Source organism: Malania oleifera, chromosome 7 (assembly GCF_029873635.1).
Source record: "Malania oleifera isolate guangnan ecotype guangnan chromosome 7, ASM2987363v1, whole genome shotgun sequence".
Lineage (NCBI taxonomy): Eukaryota > Viridiplantae > Streptophyta > Magnoliopsida > Santalales > Ximeniaceae > Malania > Malania oleifera.
The window spans coordinates 59,258,200-59,277,899 of NC_080423.1; the positions used below are offsets into that span (position 1 = coordinate 59,258,200).

At 35.1% G+C, this 19,700-nt stretch overlaps 1 protein-coding gene across 11 annotated transcripts; it reads left to right on the forward strand.

Moving 5' to 3' along the window:
* The first annotated feature begins 1,570 nt into the window (after positions 1-1,570).
* LOC131160341 (GDP-L-galactose phosphorylase 1-like) lies at positions 1,571-18,484 on the forward strand. Of its 11 annotated transcripts, none has more exons than XM_058115936.1 (9): positions 1,571-1,736; positions 2,537-2,610; positions 2,752-3,128; positions 9,464-9,585; positions 9,702-9,761; positions 9,839-10,069; positions 10,483-10,662; positions 11,380-11,631; positions 18,116-18,484. In XM_058115936.1, exons 3-9 carry the CDS (start codon positions 3,044-3,046, stop codon positions 18,311-18,313), a joined length of 1,128 nt encoding a protein of 375 aa, XP_057971919.1. In that variant the 5' UTR covers positions 1,571-1,736; positions 2,537-2,610; positions 2,752-3,043; the 3' UTR covers positions 18,314-18,484. The 11 variants fall into 11 exon arrangements, with proteins under 11 accessions (XP_057971919.1, XP_057971925.1, XP_057971922.1 ...); XM_058115942.1 differs by having other exon boundaries at positions 2,545-2,610; XM_058115934.1 differs by having other exon boundaries at positions 1,642-1,906; positions 2,545-2,610.
* Positions 18,485-19,700: the final 1,216 nt, after the last annotated feature.

Consider the following 19,700-nt stretch of genomic DNA (forward strand, 5'->3'; position numbering starts at 1 on the left):
GCAAGCGGAATTTTCTCTCTATATACTTTTTTGGTAAATTACGCAAGCAAAATTTTAAACTATATTAATTAGGGACAAGCACAATGCATAACGGAATCTCGTATGCATCTAGAACCACTTGCAGTTTTTAGTTGATTATGACATTGACTGTTTGCATTATATATGCATTTAAATGATGTAATTGAGTTAAGGTGGCATTTTGTTTTTTGAGTTTAATCTCTACAGTTTGTGTTTGTTTTAACTCGTGTAATTATTTTATAAGATCAAGTAAATTAATGTTGCTTTTGAGCAATTTTAGTAACCACTTCTTGCTGTCAGTTCTTTTGTGGATTGTGAAGGCCATCAAAGTTGATGTTATTTAGATTACGTTTAAAGCATTCCATACCATACCATCTGAAAAATTATCACTGATTTATGAAAATTTATTTATTTATTTTAAAAAATAAACAAGTTCCTTGGCATGAATAGACAAAGCTTATGGCTTAGGCGAAAATAAAGTGGTAGAATTAGAATATTACAAGCAAGGTCATCGGTATGATTCTTCATATACGTTGTGTGTGAAGAAACATATATATATATATATATATATATATATATATATATATATATATATATATATTATGGTTAGTTATCCAATTAAAAGATGAAACAAAATAAAATAAAATATAACAAATGAATTAGCAAGAAAATAATTTTATATACCATTAATATTTGTTTTCTTAATTTTATCTAAAATTTAAAGTACATTCTTATTTCTAATAAAATTTGACTTTAAAAAAAAAAAAAAAACAAAAATAATTTATATTTTTCTTTTTTCAAACAAAATCTTGAATCCACAAATGATTATGAATGAACTTGTACACTATTTGTAGTAATAAAAGGTAAATTATTATTTATTTATTTATTTTTAAAAAGACAATTCTCTATAAAATAAAGATTTTTTATTTAGTGTTTTACATTAAAGCAGCTGAAAATTGGATTGGAATTTGGGAGGTTAGCAGTTAGTGAGGTAAATAGGCCAGGCCTTTCCTTTAATTGGATTCAGCAAAATAGTTATTTATTTAAATAAGATAAAATATAGTTTAAATTTTGGCATGCCATTAAACATATGCTATAAATGGATTTTCTCTCTATATACATTTTTTGTACATTACGAAAGCGAAATTTCAAATGCTTGCATAATTAAAAATATTTTGGTATGTCATTAAACATTTGCATTTTTCATATGTATAACAAATTTCGCTTCTTGGTGTAGCGAGATTTAAATGGTAGACCAATTATATCTAAACACGTGACAAATAAATCTCGCTAAATAAAGTAGCGAGATTTGTCTATGTTTTATCATGGGCGTGACACGTGACAAATCTCGCTATTTGGTCAGCGATATTTGTTTAAATCTCGTAAGACCAAGTAGCGAGATTATGTTAGTCATTCTGAAGTTATTTTTTTAATAAAAGTATTATTCAATATATTTAAAAAAAGAAGAAGATAAATCGGGATCTTGTTTAGCATAACTGTTTTTGTCTTGAAAAATTTTAATTAATAGAACAAATATAGAATAAAAAAAAGAAAAGAAAAGGCGCATACGAGTCACGACTAGGTATATTTTTTTGGAGAAAAAAACCGGCTATGATATGATATACTTTTTGTTCTCGACACAACGACCGGTCAAAGCCTCTTTTCCCCCGCCAGCTATGCTTTACCACCTCATCCGATCCAGCGAAGATCCTGAAAAGGTCTCTCTCTCTCTCTCTCTCTCTCTCTTGTGTTGATCGATTGATTTCTTGATATCAATCTGTCTGAGATTGTTTGAGCAAATCTCGTTTTATCATTTGGAGGTATACTGCAGCGCCTTCGATCATTTGTTGATTGGAGTCCACATATTCTTAACTATGCATTCTTCGTGGTAATATAAATGATTGACTTCGTATGGTTACTTTTTTGTATGATGATAGATGCTTTCAAGATCATGGAAACTTGAATCAAAACAATGAGCTGTTTTGCTTCATGCATGTATTGTTTATTGTTGTCGTTTTTTTTTTAAAAATAAATTATTGATTGCATCATATATATATTTTGAATTGAAAAGAATTGAATGATGTGAAGCAATCATTTTTTTGGAAGTTTGAAACACAACTCTGTTTGTTATGTTTATGACTTTTTTTAATTATTCATAGCACCATACCGTAGTTTTAGCTTTGAATTTTTTTTTTTTGGGTTAGATATTTTATGTTTTTTTGGCTTTTTTGGTTAGAAAAGATGCAATCATTCTTTCAAAATGTTTTGTGCAAAGTGTGCCTTAATATTTGAAGAGTTTTTAGTTTTTTATGTTATAATGAAGTAATCACTGGATTTTTGGAATGGTTGGGGACTACGTGAGCATGAATGGTTCTTGTTAAGATATTTGCATTTGTTCAAATGTATTCATTATTGTATTTTAGCATTGACAATCAATTTAATGGATACTGTTGGGCGCTCTTTATGATTGGTTGATTTTTGATGTTTTGGTGATGCTGACAGTTTTTTTTTGTTGAAGAAAATCAGCGCACGTAGTCAATTTAACTAGAACTGTGAAATTCTTCCCCGCATTTTGTGGATACTTTTACAAAGGTGTTGATTAGAGTTGATTTAATTGATTTTTTATTAGATTTGGTTTAATTATTTTTTTAAGTAGTTGAATTTTTCGGTATATGCTTTGCTATTTAAATAGTTTCCTAATGAGTTTGTTTTGCTTTTGTTTTTGCTTTCAAGATTCAAGGATAGAACGGGGAATTGCTGGTCCAGTTAGGGCTGGCTTGTTTAATCTCACCACGGCTTTAAGCAGAGTAATTCGTGTTGACATTAGAAGGGGCCAAGAATGTGTGCAAGCATTTCCTAAGTTTTTGATTGCGTCTCCTTCATTTCATGGTGGTCGGGGTGCCCTACCTTCAGCTGGTGGGCATCCAGCTGATTTGACCTTTCTTGCTGGTGGAGGGTATTGAATTTGCACCGTGGATTGGTTTCTATTCTAATTTATTGGAGTTTTACTACGATCAAAGCAAGCATGGTTACGGTTAAGCAATTTGAAGATGACAATTATCCATTGCAATATACTTCATTTAAACAGTATTCTCGAATCTCTTCTGAGGGTTAGTTTTTTTTTTTTTTAAATTTTTTTTTGGTATGTTTATAGTTGTTATCGTTTTGATGTCATAGCCAGAGTTTTAGAGTTCATAGTTGATAGGTAGCCTCTGTCCATCTTGACTCTTGGGGTGCTTGCTTAGTGAACACACACACACACACACACACACATATTTCGTTATGGTACCTTATGCTCTTGCTTTGTTGCCCTACAATTGTGAAGCTACGTTGCATGGTCAGAGTATTAGTATTGTATTTTATGTAGCTACTATATGTTGAAAAAACGGGTTCTGGAAGCAATTAATTGAGAGTTGTGTTTTGAGTTGAACAATTTAATTATTTGAGCTTACCTTAAATGTGCACGTGCAAAGAGTCTGAATGATCACATACAATAGTGTTGTGATTGCAATTATGGGAATAAAAGTTGCTAAAATGATCTACTAATGGGTCATTCAAAAATTTGAAGTATGGTAAGGTATCGAGAATGAATGGTGGATAACTAAATGAATGATAGCATAGCTAATGGTGGAATCTAAAGAGTATTCTTTTAAGGTGCTCCCTAGTTTATTAGCTTTTATATCTAAAACTTTGTCCAGTACATCATGGGCTTAATTAAAGCTGGTCTAAATTTTTAGGCATGGCTGGGTTTGTCATATTCTATGATCAATGTGGACAAAATCATATTCTACCATCAGTCTTGTATGATTTGGTAACTTTTATTTGACAGAAGGGAAAGAAATAAAAGTTAAAGGAGTGCAAGCAGTCCTCAGTGCTGCAAAAGTGATTGACATAAAAATAAAAATAAAAGAGTAATAACAACCTCAAACTACTTATTCAAGAACTAAATCAAATCCTTCCCATCATAAATTATAGAGCACTTAAAAAAGTAGTCTAACTCTCTTGTGACATTTTTCTTCTTTCCCTTACTTGAATGCAACCTAGGTTTTTGCCTCCTAAGAGCAGACAACCTCAAACCCAACTCATCTAGAAAATCTTGTCCTTCAATAATCTTTTCACTGACTTTTTTTTTCTTCCTTGGAAAGACAGGAGTGGGCAAAATACTATCCCTTTCATATCATAGTCTTGTTCCTCAACCTGACTTTTATATACTTATTCAATAATTCCTTCTTCCTTGAAAAAACAGGTGTCCGCTCCAAATCTGCTGTAGGAGTCTCTGACAAATGGGAAACATCATCTATAACAAACTAGCATCACCCCTAATCTCACTGTTAAGTGTTATCCTTGCTTTCATCTGATTCATCATGCCATCTGTCCACTGAACCCTTCTCCCCAAAATCATCACATATCAATTGGGTTTTCTGTTGGAGAAAAACTTCCTTCATTATTTGATGTAGATCAGCTGTAAAGGTAATGCCTAGAGAGGAAATAGGGACAGAAATAGAGAGAAGAGAAGGGAAGAAGAAGAAGGAAGGAGAGGGTGAAGAGAGAGAAGGAGATACAAGAGGGAACATATGTTAACCTTTCACTTTGAAATTCATGAACTATCTTGACATGATATCCCCACACTAATTTATAGGAATGATTAAAATACAGGAAAATACAAATAAACCTTTAAAAAACTTATGTATTATAAACAAACCCCATATACACATAAGCCTAGCTATCAACTAAGCTAAACACACATGATACCTACTTGAAACCAATGCATTTGGTTTAGGACCTAGCAATACCTTGATCGCACAAATCCATCTCTGAATCTTCGCATCATCACTTCCCTCGTTTGCAAAAGCACTCCACTCTGTTGAGTTGGGGAGAGCACCAAGGCGTCCCTCACTATGAAAGAAATCATTGTGCTTCATAAGAAAGGAGCCAGTAGAGTGCTTCAATTTGGTTGGCGGAAGAGCCTGAGATTGGCGTCAACTTATATATCTTCTTGTCAGTGGAGAAGGTATATGAATTTTTCATAAGCATCATGCTTCACCTTCCTATCAAACAATGAGGCACACCCACAAAGGATGTGAGAAATCTTGAGATGAAGGATATCATGCCGCATTGTCTTCACAATTTTAAAACACAATTGAGCGGATCTTGAAGGAAAGTAAGCAAATATCATGGACCTTCAAGTTGGTATGTTCGCTCAAGCAGTCTTGTACGGATCAGTATGTGGTTCTACCTTCAAATTCAACTTCTCACAACTTCTTTAGATACTACATTTCAGTACTAGGATCAATAACCAAAGTATAAAGTTGCTTATGACTAATCACCCATCTGCAAAAGTGCTGGTTTATCTCCAATTTTCATTTCCTTCAACCTTGTGGGAAAAGAGGATAGGTCAAAGTATCTTCCACATCACTATCTGTCTTGGCGTCTATTACTTGGATAGTATCATTGTCTTCTGTTTTTGCAATTGCAATGGCTTAGGACATTGTGTGTCTCGAGTCCCGAAACCCTAACATTTGAAGCACTTTATTGCTGATGGAACCATAGAAGTTGTTCCTGAATGCTTGGGAATCTTCCAAGTTCCAAGGGCTGTTGTCTGAACTCATTTACCCGTATGCTCAATTGAATTCTCTAACACAACTCAAATAGTTTTCTCAAACACAAAGCTCTAGGGGGATTACCGATTACGCTGTATACCCCCCTCTATCTGAGTGGCAACCTGTACACATCCCCATTGTAATGAGATAACATGTAGCTTGGAACTTTGGAAGTACTAATGGGCTTTCTTGTGCAAAGCAGTCTTCACATCGTCTTTCCATTCTATGTCGGCACGAGTAGCTAAATGATAGAACCTACTAGTGCTATCTACTGGGATCTTGTCGTCCTACTTCAAACCAAAATTATCTTATGAACAGAGTGCTGGAGGTTGGGAGTTACAAATTGCTTTAATATTGCCGCTTCATCTCATCCCATGTTCTAATCTCACAATATTTCCCTCTTTTGAAGATCTCCTGTTGTTTAAGAAACTAAATTCAATCATTCCCCTTTTCAGTTTCAATTGAGCCAAATTCAACTTTTGAGCCTCATTGATGCCATACCATAAGAAATAATTGTTCTCTAATGAGGGCACTAAACGTCAAAATCCATTAGCAGAAACCATCCCAATTGAGATCTGAAGCTTCCAATTTAATCCCCCCAATCAAACAATCATTTTGGTTGTCACACAATTCAAAAGTGTGGAGAACAGCTGTGCAATTTACCTGTTTGGTGGGAAAATCAATTGGCCTTGGGCCCAAGGCTCCAACTTCAGTTGTCAAGCCTATTCAAAATACCATGCTTTGTACCCTACATGATAACAGCTTCACTTTTGCAGACTACTAAACATTGATCGCCATGTTGCTTTCCCCCCCTGTAACTGTATATCACCAGAGACCCTTAACACAATTTGCTCTCTCTTTGTGTGTGTGTGTGTGCATGTGTTAGAGGAAGAGATTTCATTAAAGAAGAAAGAATGTACAAAAAAGATAATAAGACATACTTCAATGGAAAAAGAAAACAAAAGAACTATGATCAAAATAGGACAGCCTTCCAATCTGGTCATCATCGATATCCAAAAATGAAACCCCTTTAAAAGTTAAAATAGCCTGCTGCAAAGGACCAGAGAGATGCCAAATACTGGATCCTTCCTCACAGAAAAGGACAGGTGATTTTCCTCCTAGAAAAGAAAATGTAATTGTTCCTTTCAAACTGAATTCCCCATAAAATTTCAAAGATTGCACAAGTCTGTAAGACCAAATCATCTCTGCTCTTCCCAAAGCCTATAAATGAAATATTGAATAAATCCTCCACCGAGACTGGATAGATCCAATTCTCTCCAAATAAACCAAACAAATTATTCCAAATCCTTCAAGAGAAAGAGGAATGCAAAAATGAAAAAAAGAAGAAGAAGATGAGATGCAGATTTTGAGTTATTCAAACACAACATTACAAACTTACAGAGATAATGCCTTCGAAGGTCTCCTACTCTGCAACAGATTGCTTGTTAGTCTTAACTCTATTAAGAACAAGTATGAACAACCAACCAAACAAGCATTTATCTTAGAAGGGACTTTAGCTTTCCATTTAGCATGATGAAGAGGAAAGAACTTATCAGTTTCTATGAAATGCTGAAAGAAAGATTTTAATAGACTCCTGAAGAATCCAAAAGCCATAGCTGCCCATTTCTCCCAGAGATGACTTCCTCTGTCAATAACAACAAAGAAGTGAATTCCTCCGCCCCCTATCCTTTAGAGGCTTATGAAAATGAAAATTCAAGGCAGTAGACCCATTTGAAGTAAGAAAGGAGGCAATGACATCATTATGCTCTCAGGAGAGATGATACAATCATGGAGAAGAGATGAAAAAGTGCACCATTCCCCACCCAAGAGTCCTCCCAAAAATGAATGCAAGACCCATTGCTTACAACATATTTGATATCAAAGTTGTCAAATCAAGACTGGAGTCTTGAATTGATATCCCAATTTCAGTAATCAGGAATTGAGAATTGATAGAATCAAATTGTAAACTCATTTTAAATTTCTGAAAGTGATTCCAAAAGAAATGCATACAACACAAACAAAAAGCGAAATATATTTAAAATTAACTATAAAAAAATCTTATTTCACGTGTATGCTTTCTCTAAAGTTCTAAACAATAAAAGTAAGGGTAGGAGTTGAGAAAAATTCAGAATTTTATGTTGTTCAAGGGAAGTAATTAAGAAAAAATTGTATCTAATGCATATGCTCTCTAATTAAAAAGGAAAAAAAGGTAACTTAAAACAAAACTAAATGAACAATTAAATAAACTACTAAAAAAACCAAGCTTTGAATCTTAACACCCTAGGCGATCAACGTTCTGCTCCCTCTTCCCATTGTCAAAACACTATATTTCTCCAAGAGGTTTCTTGAAGGCAAGACCTTAAGTTCTATTTTCTCCTCTTTCTCAACGCTGGACTCTTATGAGAAGGAACGGAAAGCAATCAAGTAAATTGAGGCTTTAAACCAGTTGAGTCTAACTGGATCTGATAGGTACAGAATTGTGTGAATGGAATGATTCGTTAGATTCAGAGAGGGAGTCGATAATTGAGCAATGATTTGGTCGTTTTTTTAATTCTCTTGTAAGTTTCAAATTGATTTGGTGTGTAGTTGATGTGAATCATATGATTCTAATTGTGAATTGTATGATTCCAACAAGTATGTTTGATATAAGAAGAAACAGAGAAAATCCAGGCAATACACTTCCAAGGACTCTCAACAGAGCATCTTATTCCCAAGTTAGCATTCCACCTGTTAGCTTGCTAGCTGAATTTACTTTTTGTAGCTTTATGCCAAAGGGAGTTATCCTCCAATGGAACCTCCATAGCTTTTTTCAAATTTTCCTGTAAGGCAGTGTTCGAAGACCTCAAATTACCAAGATCCGAGACCCCTTCTTCCTAGTCTTGCACATAGTCCCCTACTAACCAAATGATCTGTCTTCTCTACCTACACTTGGCCAAAGTAAACCTCTCATTACACCCAAATTTAATGGCCAAACCTACTGGAATTCTGAAAGAAGACTAAATTAATAAAGAGGTATACTCGAATGACAAGCCCGAATAGGAGTGATATAACCACCCAAATAAGTTGCATTTGCTAATAACTGCTTGCAATAGAATAAGGAAAAGTAAAAAGAATAACTGTTCTGAAATGTACTTTAAAAAAATTATCCATACCTGAAATTAAAAAAAAAAAAAAAAGATTTCACATTGTGAAATTGACATTCCATTTTTTATTTGACTGTAGCCTTAAGAGGTGGTGTCAAAACATTGACTGGGGAGTAAGTATTTGGGTGACACAGGATGTGTTTTGATGATGATTTGTGTTGTTGGAATTCATTCCTAATGACTATCATGAAGGCATCAAACAGAAGCTTCTGTCAAGAGGATATTTCCTGTCTTTGAGCACATGTTTATGGATTAAATTTTTGGTGGTTAACATATATTTTATTTTATTATCTTTGTAAAGCTTATTTTAAAGAAACTGGCTCTATCAATTTGGTCTGTTGGCACTCGGCTGCAGCAAGTGGTGTTTGGGATGGATCATGTGCAGCTACAGCTCCAATGAGAGCTTTTGGCATGTTAACATCTTCTAATTAGAAATTTGGAGAGTTATATGTATGCAATTTTCCATATGTTGCAGATTTGGAGACATTTTATAATATCTTTCTTTAATTTGATAGATAGCTGGTTTCCTATCTTTAAGTGGTTGATGTTTTTCTTAATAATGACCTTTTATTGGGTTTTTTTATTTTTTTTATTTTTATTTTTATAAATTTTTGGGGAGAATTCCTTATCTTCCATCTCTTGTACTTTTGAGTTTCCCTTCCTACTTTCTCTTAAATATTTTTTATCTAAAATATCTTTTAGGTATTAGAGTTCCTCTTTACTGCCTTGGTACCCAGCCTCTCATAGATAATGGTCCTTTAAGAGAATTTTCATGTGATCCTGATGAAGATGAAAGCATATTGAATTCTCTTCTTCTTGCTCAGGTATAGTATGAATGATATTTTACTTGTTAAGGATAGCCTCAGCTATTTATTTACTTATTTGTGTTTTTGTTTTTGTTATGCTCTGATTTATCCACTGTTCTTTTGTTCCTTGGCAGTGGGAAGATCGACTCTGGAAAGGCCTTTGCAAATATGATGTGACTACCTCTGAAATTAAGGTATTATTTTGTGGCATAAAAAACCTTCTTGTTGTTGCTGTGATGCAAGTGGAAATGTGGAATTATAATGTATGTAGGTCATCAGCGGGAAAAGAAAGTTTCTTGCCCAGTTAAATGAAGGATGGGATGTAGATCAATTATCCAATCTTGAGGAGAGCAAAGCCTGTTGTCAAGGGGATGCTTCCATGTTCAAGTGTAAGAAACACTTTGAGGAGTTACTCTTCTGTGTTGCAATGGGCAAAAGGGCAAAACCAGAGTTTATTCCCATGGTTGCTGTGCCTAATAATGTCATTTTGATTATTATGAATGTAAGCATCAAAGTTGTATTATTCTTACATTTTAATTTTAATGCTTGCACCATGTAAGATAATTGTTTTCAACGAGGGGACGGTGAACGCATGTTAAATACGATCCTCGCTAAATGATTATATGGACCCAATTGGAGGCCTTTTGACTTTCTTTCTGATCCTTGCATCTCGTGTTAGGTGATGTTGGATCATAATTGAAGCTGTTGATATTTGACTCCAGATGTCTTGTTTGGCATTGTTTTTAAATATGTCGTTCATCCTTCATAATGCATGTATTCTTGTCTGATAACTACTATTCCATTAATAAATAAGTTGATTGCAGGTCTATGTGGAAAGTTCCCTCACTTCATATTTATTTTATACAAACCTTTATTGACGAAAACATTTAATTGTTGCTTCATCTGATGTTCAAGGTAACTCCTGTTGAGTATGGTCACATCTTCCTGCTACCTTGTGGCTGGAGCAGACTTTCCCAGTCAATGGATGCAAAATTCTTAGAAATGATCATAAGGGTTTCTCTTGAAATAAATAACTCTTCCTTCCGCATGTTCTATGACTGGTCTATATCAAGTGCTCCTCACCCATATTTTCAGGTACATATAGCTAAACTCCAATCTCTCTCTCTCTCATTAGTTGAAAGTTACAATTTAGATAGTTAGTCTTGTGTAATTATTTTTAGCCAACATTTGTGTAAGATTATTTATGATAAATTGAAGTGGATGGTGTAAATCCTATAGGCAAAATAGCTTTGACTGGCTAAGTAACTAATCGAGTGAAACTAACAGTTGTAATGATTACTTAAAATATTCAATTTTAAATGCCATATAGAGGCTTTTTATTACTGAAAATATTACAATGTATTTCTGTTTTAAAGTTTGTTACTAGTATATCCTAGGCTAGCAAAGGCATGTGTAGTGTGTGTGGATTAAATTAGAAAGGGGACCAACATGCAGTTGTTCTTATTTAATCAACATAGGATACATGACTTTAAAGTGTATTTAATTAATAGAACTTATGGTGGAGCCATGTGTTAGTATTAAATTGTACAGATTTGACAAATAGGACTACCTGTCCACTTGATTGACTCTACATACCTAAGTCGATAACTTTTAACTAACCATGATTATTAAGGTATGGTTCCACTCTTCAATAACATTTTACCATCAGTCACAGTGCACATTATATCTGTAACTTCAATACTTCAAGTGAATTATGATCCTTTTCTCCATAAAATATCTGCTAGTACTTTTACTTTTCTGTATCTGTGTGTGTATAAATAGACATATGTTGTTTTTAATTTGATGGTTCAGGCTTGTTACTTTCCAAACCATTTGCCTGTGGAGCTCATGCCAGTTCTGAAACTATTTAATGATTGGGGAGGAAGGATTTGTATTATGCGTCTCTTGAATTACCCTATTAAAGCCCTTCTGTTTGAGAGCAGTGACAACTTGCAAGTATTGGTGGAAGCACTCGTGGCAATATGTTCCTTCTTTAAGGAGAAAAACTTTTCATATAGTCTGCTGTTATCTGATTGTGGGAAAAAGATATTCTTGTTTCCTCAGGTAATATTTCCATTTAATGTCGAAGTTATTTTTTTCTTACTTAACACAATTGAAGCATAGGAAATGTCAAATTGGCCAAAAACGTGGGTGGCAAGAGGTTTTGCCTCGTGCTAAAAGATGAGCTGCTGTTTGCACATTTTGTTGCCCTGTCTTGATCTCCAACACTTCTTTGGTTGATTTTGCTGAGTGCTTTTCCTTTTTTTTTTTCCCCCCTCTTATCATAAATTTAAATTGGGTGTACCTTGTCTAGGTTCTCAAGAGGAGGTTTTTTTCTTGTATAAAACGAATTGACATCATTTTATTTCACCAAGGGAGTGTTTAGTTCACGACATCTTTTAACATTATCATGAATGTGATACCCATTGCATCTCATTCTCTCGTTTGTTTGGATCCTGGAATCCTACATAGCAAGCATCTTAACATTCCTAGGTATGAAAGACTCCCATAGGCATCCCATTCCCATGGTCCCGCCCTCTCCCATTCTTATGAGCCTAGTTTGGGACCAAATTGCCCTCACTATTTTGGCTGATTAGACATCAATGCCCCTATAAGATAGTATTATTATACGCACTATTATTATAATCAAAATTATAAGTTATTAATAAAATGAAAGTAATAATATTATTAATGTTATAATAATATTATAATATGATGGTTAATATTTAGAGACCATACTGCCCTCAATTCTTTCAGTTAATTGGATTCTTTGAGTGTTGAATTTTTTAATTTATGATTGTTGAAAATTTTAGGACATGGATTTGTTTAGTACATATTCTTTGTAGTTTTTTGTGTTAAAAATATAGTTTTTCTTCAGATGTTATTTACACACATGTTAAGGGTATAATGATCATCTTATTGGAATGCCTACTGCGATTTCATGTTAAACAGAACATTGAAATATGTTGTAATATATGACTCATATATTGAATGAAATGTATGTACAAAGAGAAAATATGGTAGAAAACAGTGAAGCTGGGCTTGTAGGAGGAAACTGTCAAATCTCTGGGAGGGTTATAAATACATGTTGTATGATGTAACTCTATGTCTTTAGACAAAAGATAGTGAAAAATCATTGCTGTTTGCTCCTGTGGATGTAGGCATTGCCGAACCACGTAATTCTTTGTGTCATTGTTTTATTGCTTTCATATAATCTGTGTGATTGTGTTTTTCTGTATATTTTACTGTTTTGTTTTATTGCTTTCATATAATCTGTGTGATTGTGTTTTTCTGTATATTTTACTGTTAAGTGCTGCATTGTGAGATTGTTTGTTTCTGTTGCGCATGGATTTACTCAACAAAGTGGTATTAGAGCCGACGGTTCGTAATTCTAGGTGAGAGACATCATAATAGTCGAAACGTGAAACTAATTCTCCTGACGTGCTAACAGATGGAGGACCAAGTGTGTGACCGAGGCCAATAAGGATCATCTAGGCTTAGAAGATGGATTCGAATAGGGTTAAGACGTGGGAGGTAGGATTGGTTTGGAGACACCTGGAATGCAATGCGAGGCACGTAAGGTGTGATGGTAAGGCTCACTTGAGCAACTATTGGAAAATTGTGCTTACTCCTACAAGGGAGACGGTATCCGTTCATGGGGGAGCAGTTGGAACTCACAAGTGAGGGAGAGATTGTTGAGAATTCCACTAGTGAGTTTGTCCTACTTTGGAAGATTTGAGTGGATGATGGGTGCTTATATGCATAGTTTGGCCCAAGACCCAATAGGTTTAAGCTTTTGGGTCAAGTTGGTGCTTACTCATGTGTATCAAGTCCACCCACGGACTACTTCGGGGTTAACAAGTGATATCAGAGCAATTTGTTGTGCAAATCAGATTATAAGTGATTTGATGCCGGTTGATGTGAAGTTCGAGAAAGAAGAAAAGACGTTGATGTTATTGAATTCCCTACCTGTGTCTTATACGTATGAAAATCTAGTTACTACTCTAACATGGGGAAAAGAAACCTTGAATTACAAGCGCTCTGTTGGGTTTTCATCAGAGGAAGAAAGTCTGCGAATGAAATTTTGTAAGGTGAAGGGTTTGTGGTAAAGGGTAATCAGGAACGTGGGAGAAGCAAGTTCCGAAACGGATCGAGTAGTAATAAGTCTCGGTCGCAGTCCAAGAAGAAGAAGGACATACGGTGTTTTAAGTTCGGGAAAAAGGGGCACATAAAACCGGAGTCTCCGGAAAGGAAGAAAGGGAATGCAGAAAATCAAGAGGGTAATTCAAAATTGGCGAATGTAGTAGAAGAAGGAGACTCAGGGAGCAGTGATGGTGATATGCTTTCTGTTTCATCAGGTTTAGATTGCATTAAGCATTCTTGGATCCTATCAGTGTGTTCTTATCACATGACGTCAAATAAAGATTGGTTCAGCACTTACAGGTCAGTTAATTCTGGCTCTGTTCTAATGGGAAATGATGCTTCATGCTAAATTGTTGGAATAGGAAACATAAGAATTAAAATGTTTGATAGTGTTGTGAGAACATTATGTAATGTAAGGCACATACCGGATCTACGGAAGAATTTAATTTGATTGGGCACTTTGGATTGTAACGGGTTTAGTTATAAGTCTGAAAGTGGGGTAATGAAGGTGTGTAAAGGCGTTCTAATGATGATGAAGGGACAAAAGTTGGCAGGAAATATCTATGCACTGCTAGGTACTATAGTTGTAGGGGGAGCTGCAGCTACAGATTCTGAGTTAGATAATACTGTTTTGTGGCATATGCAGTTAAGGCATATGAGTGAGCATGGGATGAAGAAACTTCATTAAGAGGAATCTTTTGAAGGGTGTTAAAACATGTAGGCTGAATTTCTGCAAATATTGTGTTCTTGAAAAACATAACAGGGTGCAGCTCCAAACAACCATTCACAAGACTGAGGGTATTCTTGATTACATTTATTCAGATGTTTAGGGGCCGGTGAGAGTAGCATCATGGGGTGGACATATGTACTTCATGAGTTTTATTGACGATTACTCACAAAAGGTCTGGGTGTACTTCATGCAGCACAAGTCAAAGATGTTTTTGAGGTTTAAATTGTGGAAAGTTAGGGTAGAAAACCAAACCGAGAGGAGAATTAAATGCCTCAAGTCGGACAATGAAACCGAGTACACTAATTCGAGGTTCATGGAGTTTTGTGAGCAGCATGACATAAGGAGACATTTCACAGTATGTCGGACACCACAACAGAATGGTGTGGCAGAAAGGATGAACTGAACTTTAACTGAAAGAGTTTGGTGTCTCAGGTTGTATACAGGGCTTGCAAGGAACTTCTTGGTAAAGTTAGTGAGTATGGTGTGTTTCTCGATTAACTGATCATTAAGGGTATCGCTAGATGGGAAAGTTGCAGGAGAGGTTTGGACAGGTAATGCGGTAGACTACTTTGGTTTGAGAGTGTTTGAATGTTCAGCTATGCATGTTTCTAGTGAGGTGAGATATAAGCTTAATGCAAAGTCTAGACGGTACATATTTTTGGGGTATCAGAAAGTCGAGTTCAAGTTGTGGGATCCAATGACAAACAAGGTAGTGATTAGTGGAGACATGATTTTTGATGAGAAAGCCATGGTGCAGCGTACTCACATAGATGAAGAGAAACATGTGGCAGAAAATTGCAGCAGTAATGAGCAAGTGATGCAAGTGGAGTTGGAGACTTAGGGCAGGGATGACATTATTCATAATGCACGGAGTTCTAGCTTGGGAGACCAGCCGTATCATAGTATAAATTACAATAGAAATGATATTGTGATGTAGGTGGAGTTACAGACTCAGGGCAGAAATGACATTGTTTATAATGTAGGGAGTTCAAGTTCGGGAGAATAGCAAGATCACAATGGTCCAGATGCACTATCAGACCACCAATCAGGTATGAATTTGATGATTTGATGTCTTGTGCATTCATTACTAACAACAATGTTGCTATTATTTTTCAAGATGCGGTGCACAGTAAAGGGAAAAATAGATGGATGAATGCTATGGTGGAGGAGATGGAGTTACTGCATAAGAATCAAATGTGAGAGTTGGTGGAGCTTCCAGAAGGGAAGAGGGTGATAGGATGCAAGTGGGTGATTTTTCTGTTGTTTTATGTGAATGACATGTTAATTGCTGGGAAGACTTCGACTGAGGTTAATCAGTTGGAAATTCTGTTGAGAAAAGAATTTGACATAAAGGTTTTGGTTGCAGCTAAGAAGATTCTTGGGTTGGAGATTCGCAGGAATAGAGCTGCAAAGAGATTGTGGTTATCTTAGGGTGGCTTTGTGGACAAAATTACAGGGAGGTTATCTTAGGGTGGTTTTGTGGAGAAGGTGTTGCAGAGGTTTAGCATAGTTAATGCAAAACCGGTCACCGGTACACCTTTCGTGAATCAATGTAAATTGTCTACTGCTCAGTAGCCAAGCACGGACGGGTGATGTTTGGGACATGTCAAAGGTCCCCTATGCCAGTGCAGTGGGGTGTTTCGGCAGGCAACAGAGTGATCCGTTAGTTGTGGGATTTGTGGATGCAGACTATGCAGTGGATTTGGATGACAGGAGGTTTTTAATAGGGCATGTGTTTACTCTTGTGGGAGGGCCTATTTGTTGGAGGTCTACGGTACAGTCTTTGGTTGCACTATGAACAACTGAGTCGGAGTATGTAGTAGTTGCCGAGGAAGCATTGTGGCTTACAGGTTTAGTTAAGGAGCTGGGTAGACCAATAAGGTGGTGTTCAGCTGCGGTGTGACAATCAGAGTGCCATCTATTTGTCGAGAACCAAGCATATAGATGTATGGTTTCACAAGATCCCGAAGTTGGTTTGTTTAGGTGAACTTGTACTTGAAAAAGTTCACACTTTTGAGAATGCAGCGGATATCTTGACAAAGCCTGTTATTACGGATAAATTCAAGCATTGCTTGGACTTGCTTAATGTCTCCAGTTGTTAGACGGGAGGCGGTCCCAACCTATTGTCCCAGGTGGAGCAACGGGTTATGTTTTTGATTTTCTCCTTAGGGGTGTATATTCGCCAAGGTGGAGATTGTTGTAATAGGTGGCTCACATATTGAGTGGAATGTATGTACAAAGAGAAAACATGGTAGAAAATAGTGAAGCTGGGCTTGCAAGAGGAAACCGTTGAGGATTTTTTCAGGATGAGAAGGAAACAACCAATTGTTATGTAGTGTTTTATCGACTGTTTGGTCTCGACATTAAACCGTCGACAGTTTTGTTCGGTTACTAAGCGCCGGTTTTCGAATTTTGAATTGGGAAATTGTATAGGTTGAGTTTCGGGGGGAAAACCTCCGAGAGGGTTATATATACATGTTGTATGATGTAACTTTATGCCTTTGGACAGAAGACAGTGAAAAATTACTGCCGTTTGCTCCCGTGAATGTAGGCATTGCCGAATGATGTAATTCTTCGTGTCATTATTTTATTGCTTTCATAATCTGCGTGATTGTGTTTTTTTGTATATTTCACTGTTGAGTGTTGCATTGTAAGATTATTTGTTTTCGCTGTGCATTGATTTGCACAAAAAAATAGGAATCATTTTTGTACATTTCTGGGATTCTTACAACGTGAACGAAATAAAAAGATATTCTCTTGAGGTAGGCATCCCATTCTTACAAATGAGATTCTTGGGAATGTGGGAATGTCATTTTATGGGAATATTTTTTATGCTTTGAACCAAATATCCCCTAAATTTTCATTTTCTTATTTTCTTATGAGTGCGACTGCTCAGCCATTGGGTAGTGGGCTCAACAAGGACCACTTCACTTTAAAACACAGATGTTAGTTTTGTTGTCAGCAATAATAGAACCTCGGATCACCAATCAAGACTGGATGTGCCATACATACCCATGTACTAAGGCAACTTGTGTTCCACAATTAACGTACACAAAGCAATGTTAGCTATTTGTGTAAAAAAAAGAAGAAGATAAACTTCTGTTTTAAATGATAATATATAAATTAAGAACATTTAATGCTCAATCATGATGAATGTAGATGAAATATTTCTCTGATGAAGTATTAAATACTGACAAATATTCTTATAATATACTCAAAATATTTGACAGCATTTTATTACTTTGTCCTAGACATACTGGTTTGAACTGATGACCTGGTGACCCAGTTCATCGACTGGGTCAGGGACTGGTCTGGGTTTAACAAAATTGATCTGAATAGATTCTATTATGGTCACTAGTTATTACCATGATAATATTGGATTTTCATTCAAATAGGCTTCACGTAGTTATTATTTTTGTCTATATTTTACGCATAACTTTTGTTGTCTTTTAGGCTCTTCACCAACATTTTTCCATATGCTTTTTGTCAAACTTCGCCACTCTAGCAATGAGTTGTTGAAATGGCATTGCATTTTCCTGGTGTGACAATGTTTTGCCTGCTCTTTCACAGAAATTCCTTGACCTATCGTATCATATCATTGGTTATTTACTTTTTTCCAAATTTGCCATGGCTTCTCTTTTATCAAATTATTGAATATGAATTGGATCATCCCAGGTTCCAACATCGGCAGATTCTTGCGCACTTCCGGCTTGGGAGTGTGGAGGCCACTTCTTGTTCAAATCGAGGAGTGATTTTGATGAAGCTACTGAGGAAGCTATCCTTGAACGTCTAGCTGCTGCATCTCTTGATGACGAACGCTTCCAGGAAGTGGAGCAGTTCTGTTGCAGGGTCGCCGGTAAATTGGCTCATTGACTCGGTTGTTTGAGACCTTATGTCTGTTAGGCAATATGCGAGTCGCATGTTCATACTTTCTGTGTATAAAGTTCCAACTCCAGAATGATATTTGGAATTGGCCATAATAAATTCGTTTGGTGAATTTTCTAAGACAGGCAGCTAATATCTATTGCTTTTCTTTTGCGGAAATTTCAGAGGGTGATTGATTAATCTCTAAAGTTGACTACCTTAGGATTTGTGGAATTGGCTATAACAAATTTGCTTGGCGGAATTCATATTCTATTTCTTATGGTTTGCTGGATTTCTTTTCACCCAAATGATGAAAATGAGATATTGGATTTGGATTTGTGTAGATTTGAATATAACATAGTATAAAATTACATTAATTGTATGTTTGGTACGTAAAAATGAAATTGGGACAAATGAAATTAAATTTATCACTTAATTTCATTATGATTTTTATTCAAATTCATTTATTCCTTTTCTATTCCATTCCATTTCACCTTGCAAATCAAACATATTGTAAGTTTTTTTTTAATTTACACATTCTCAAAATACATACTCCAAAGACTACGTTGAAGAATTTGGTGTCTGGTATGATTGTCAAACTCTGAAAGCAGAAACAAAAATAGAAAAGCTGAAAACAGATATACATAATTTTGTTGCCTTTTTGAGATTTTCCGGAAAAGCTTTTCAAGAATTTTTGCTTATCTACTGGAGGAATGATGGGATTTCTAGTATGCTTGCCCAGAAGGCTTTGTTGTGGATTTTCTTATTTTATTTTATTTTGCTTTTCTAATTAAGCCGATATCTTATCTTTCGTCTTGTGTTTTATCGAAACTAAAAATATATATAGGAAAGGAAAGGAAAGGATATAAGAATTTTTAAATTATAAATTAATGAATTAATGAATTAAAATTTGATTCTATATATAAATTACATTGAAAAAAAAAAATTAATTATATTAGAATAAATTTTTATTTTTAATACTATTTGATGTAAAGAAAAAAATATAATGAAAAATATATTTCTTTCTTCTTTTTCTTTCATTTGATCGAGCCCTAATAAATTTCTGTCATTTAATAATAATAATAATAATAATAATAATAATAATAACTCTTCTACTGTCTTCAGAGATTCCCGGTCACTAAGATGACATGAAACTAAAAGAAAATCTGAACATGCCATATTCTCAATTGTTTTTGCTAGGTAATATTTCTCAATTTGGCATTTAAAAGATGAGGAAATTGACTAAGCCTAGGACTTGTGTATCTTAATGAGTTAACTAAGTGGCAATTCTGGCAATAAACAGAATTATGATTTAAATATAGTTATAAAATGATTAAGTGAATATATTTTTATGTATATATTTTTTCATAATTTTTTTGGGTAAAATTTATCTCAC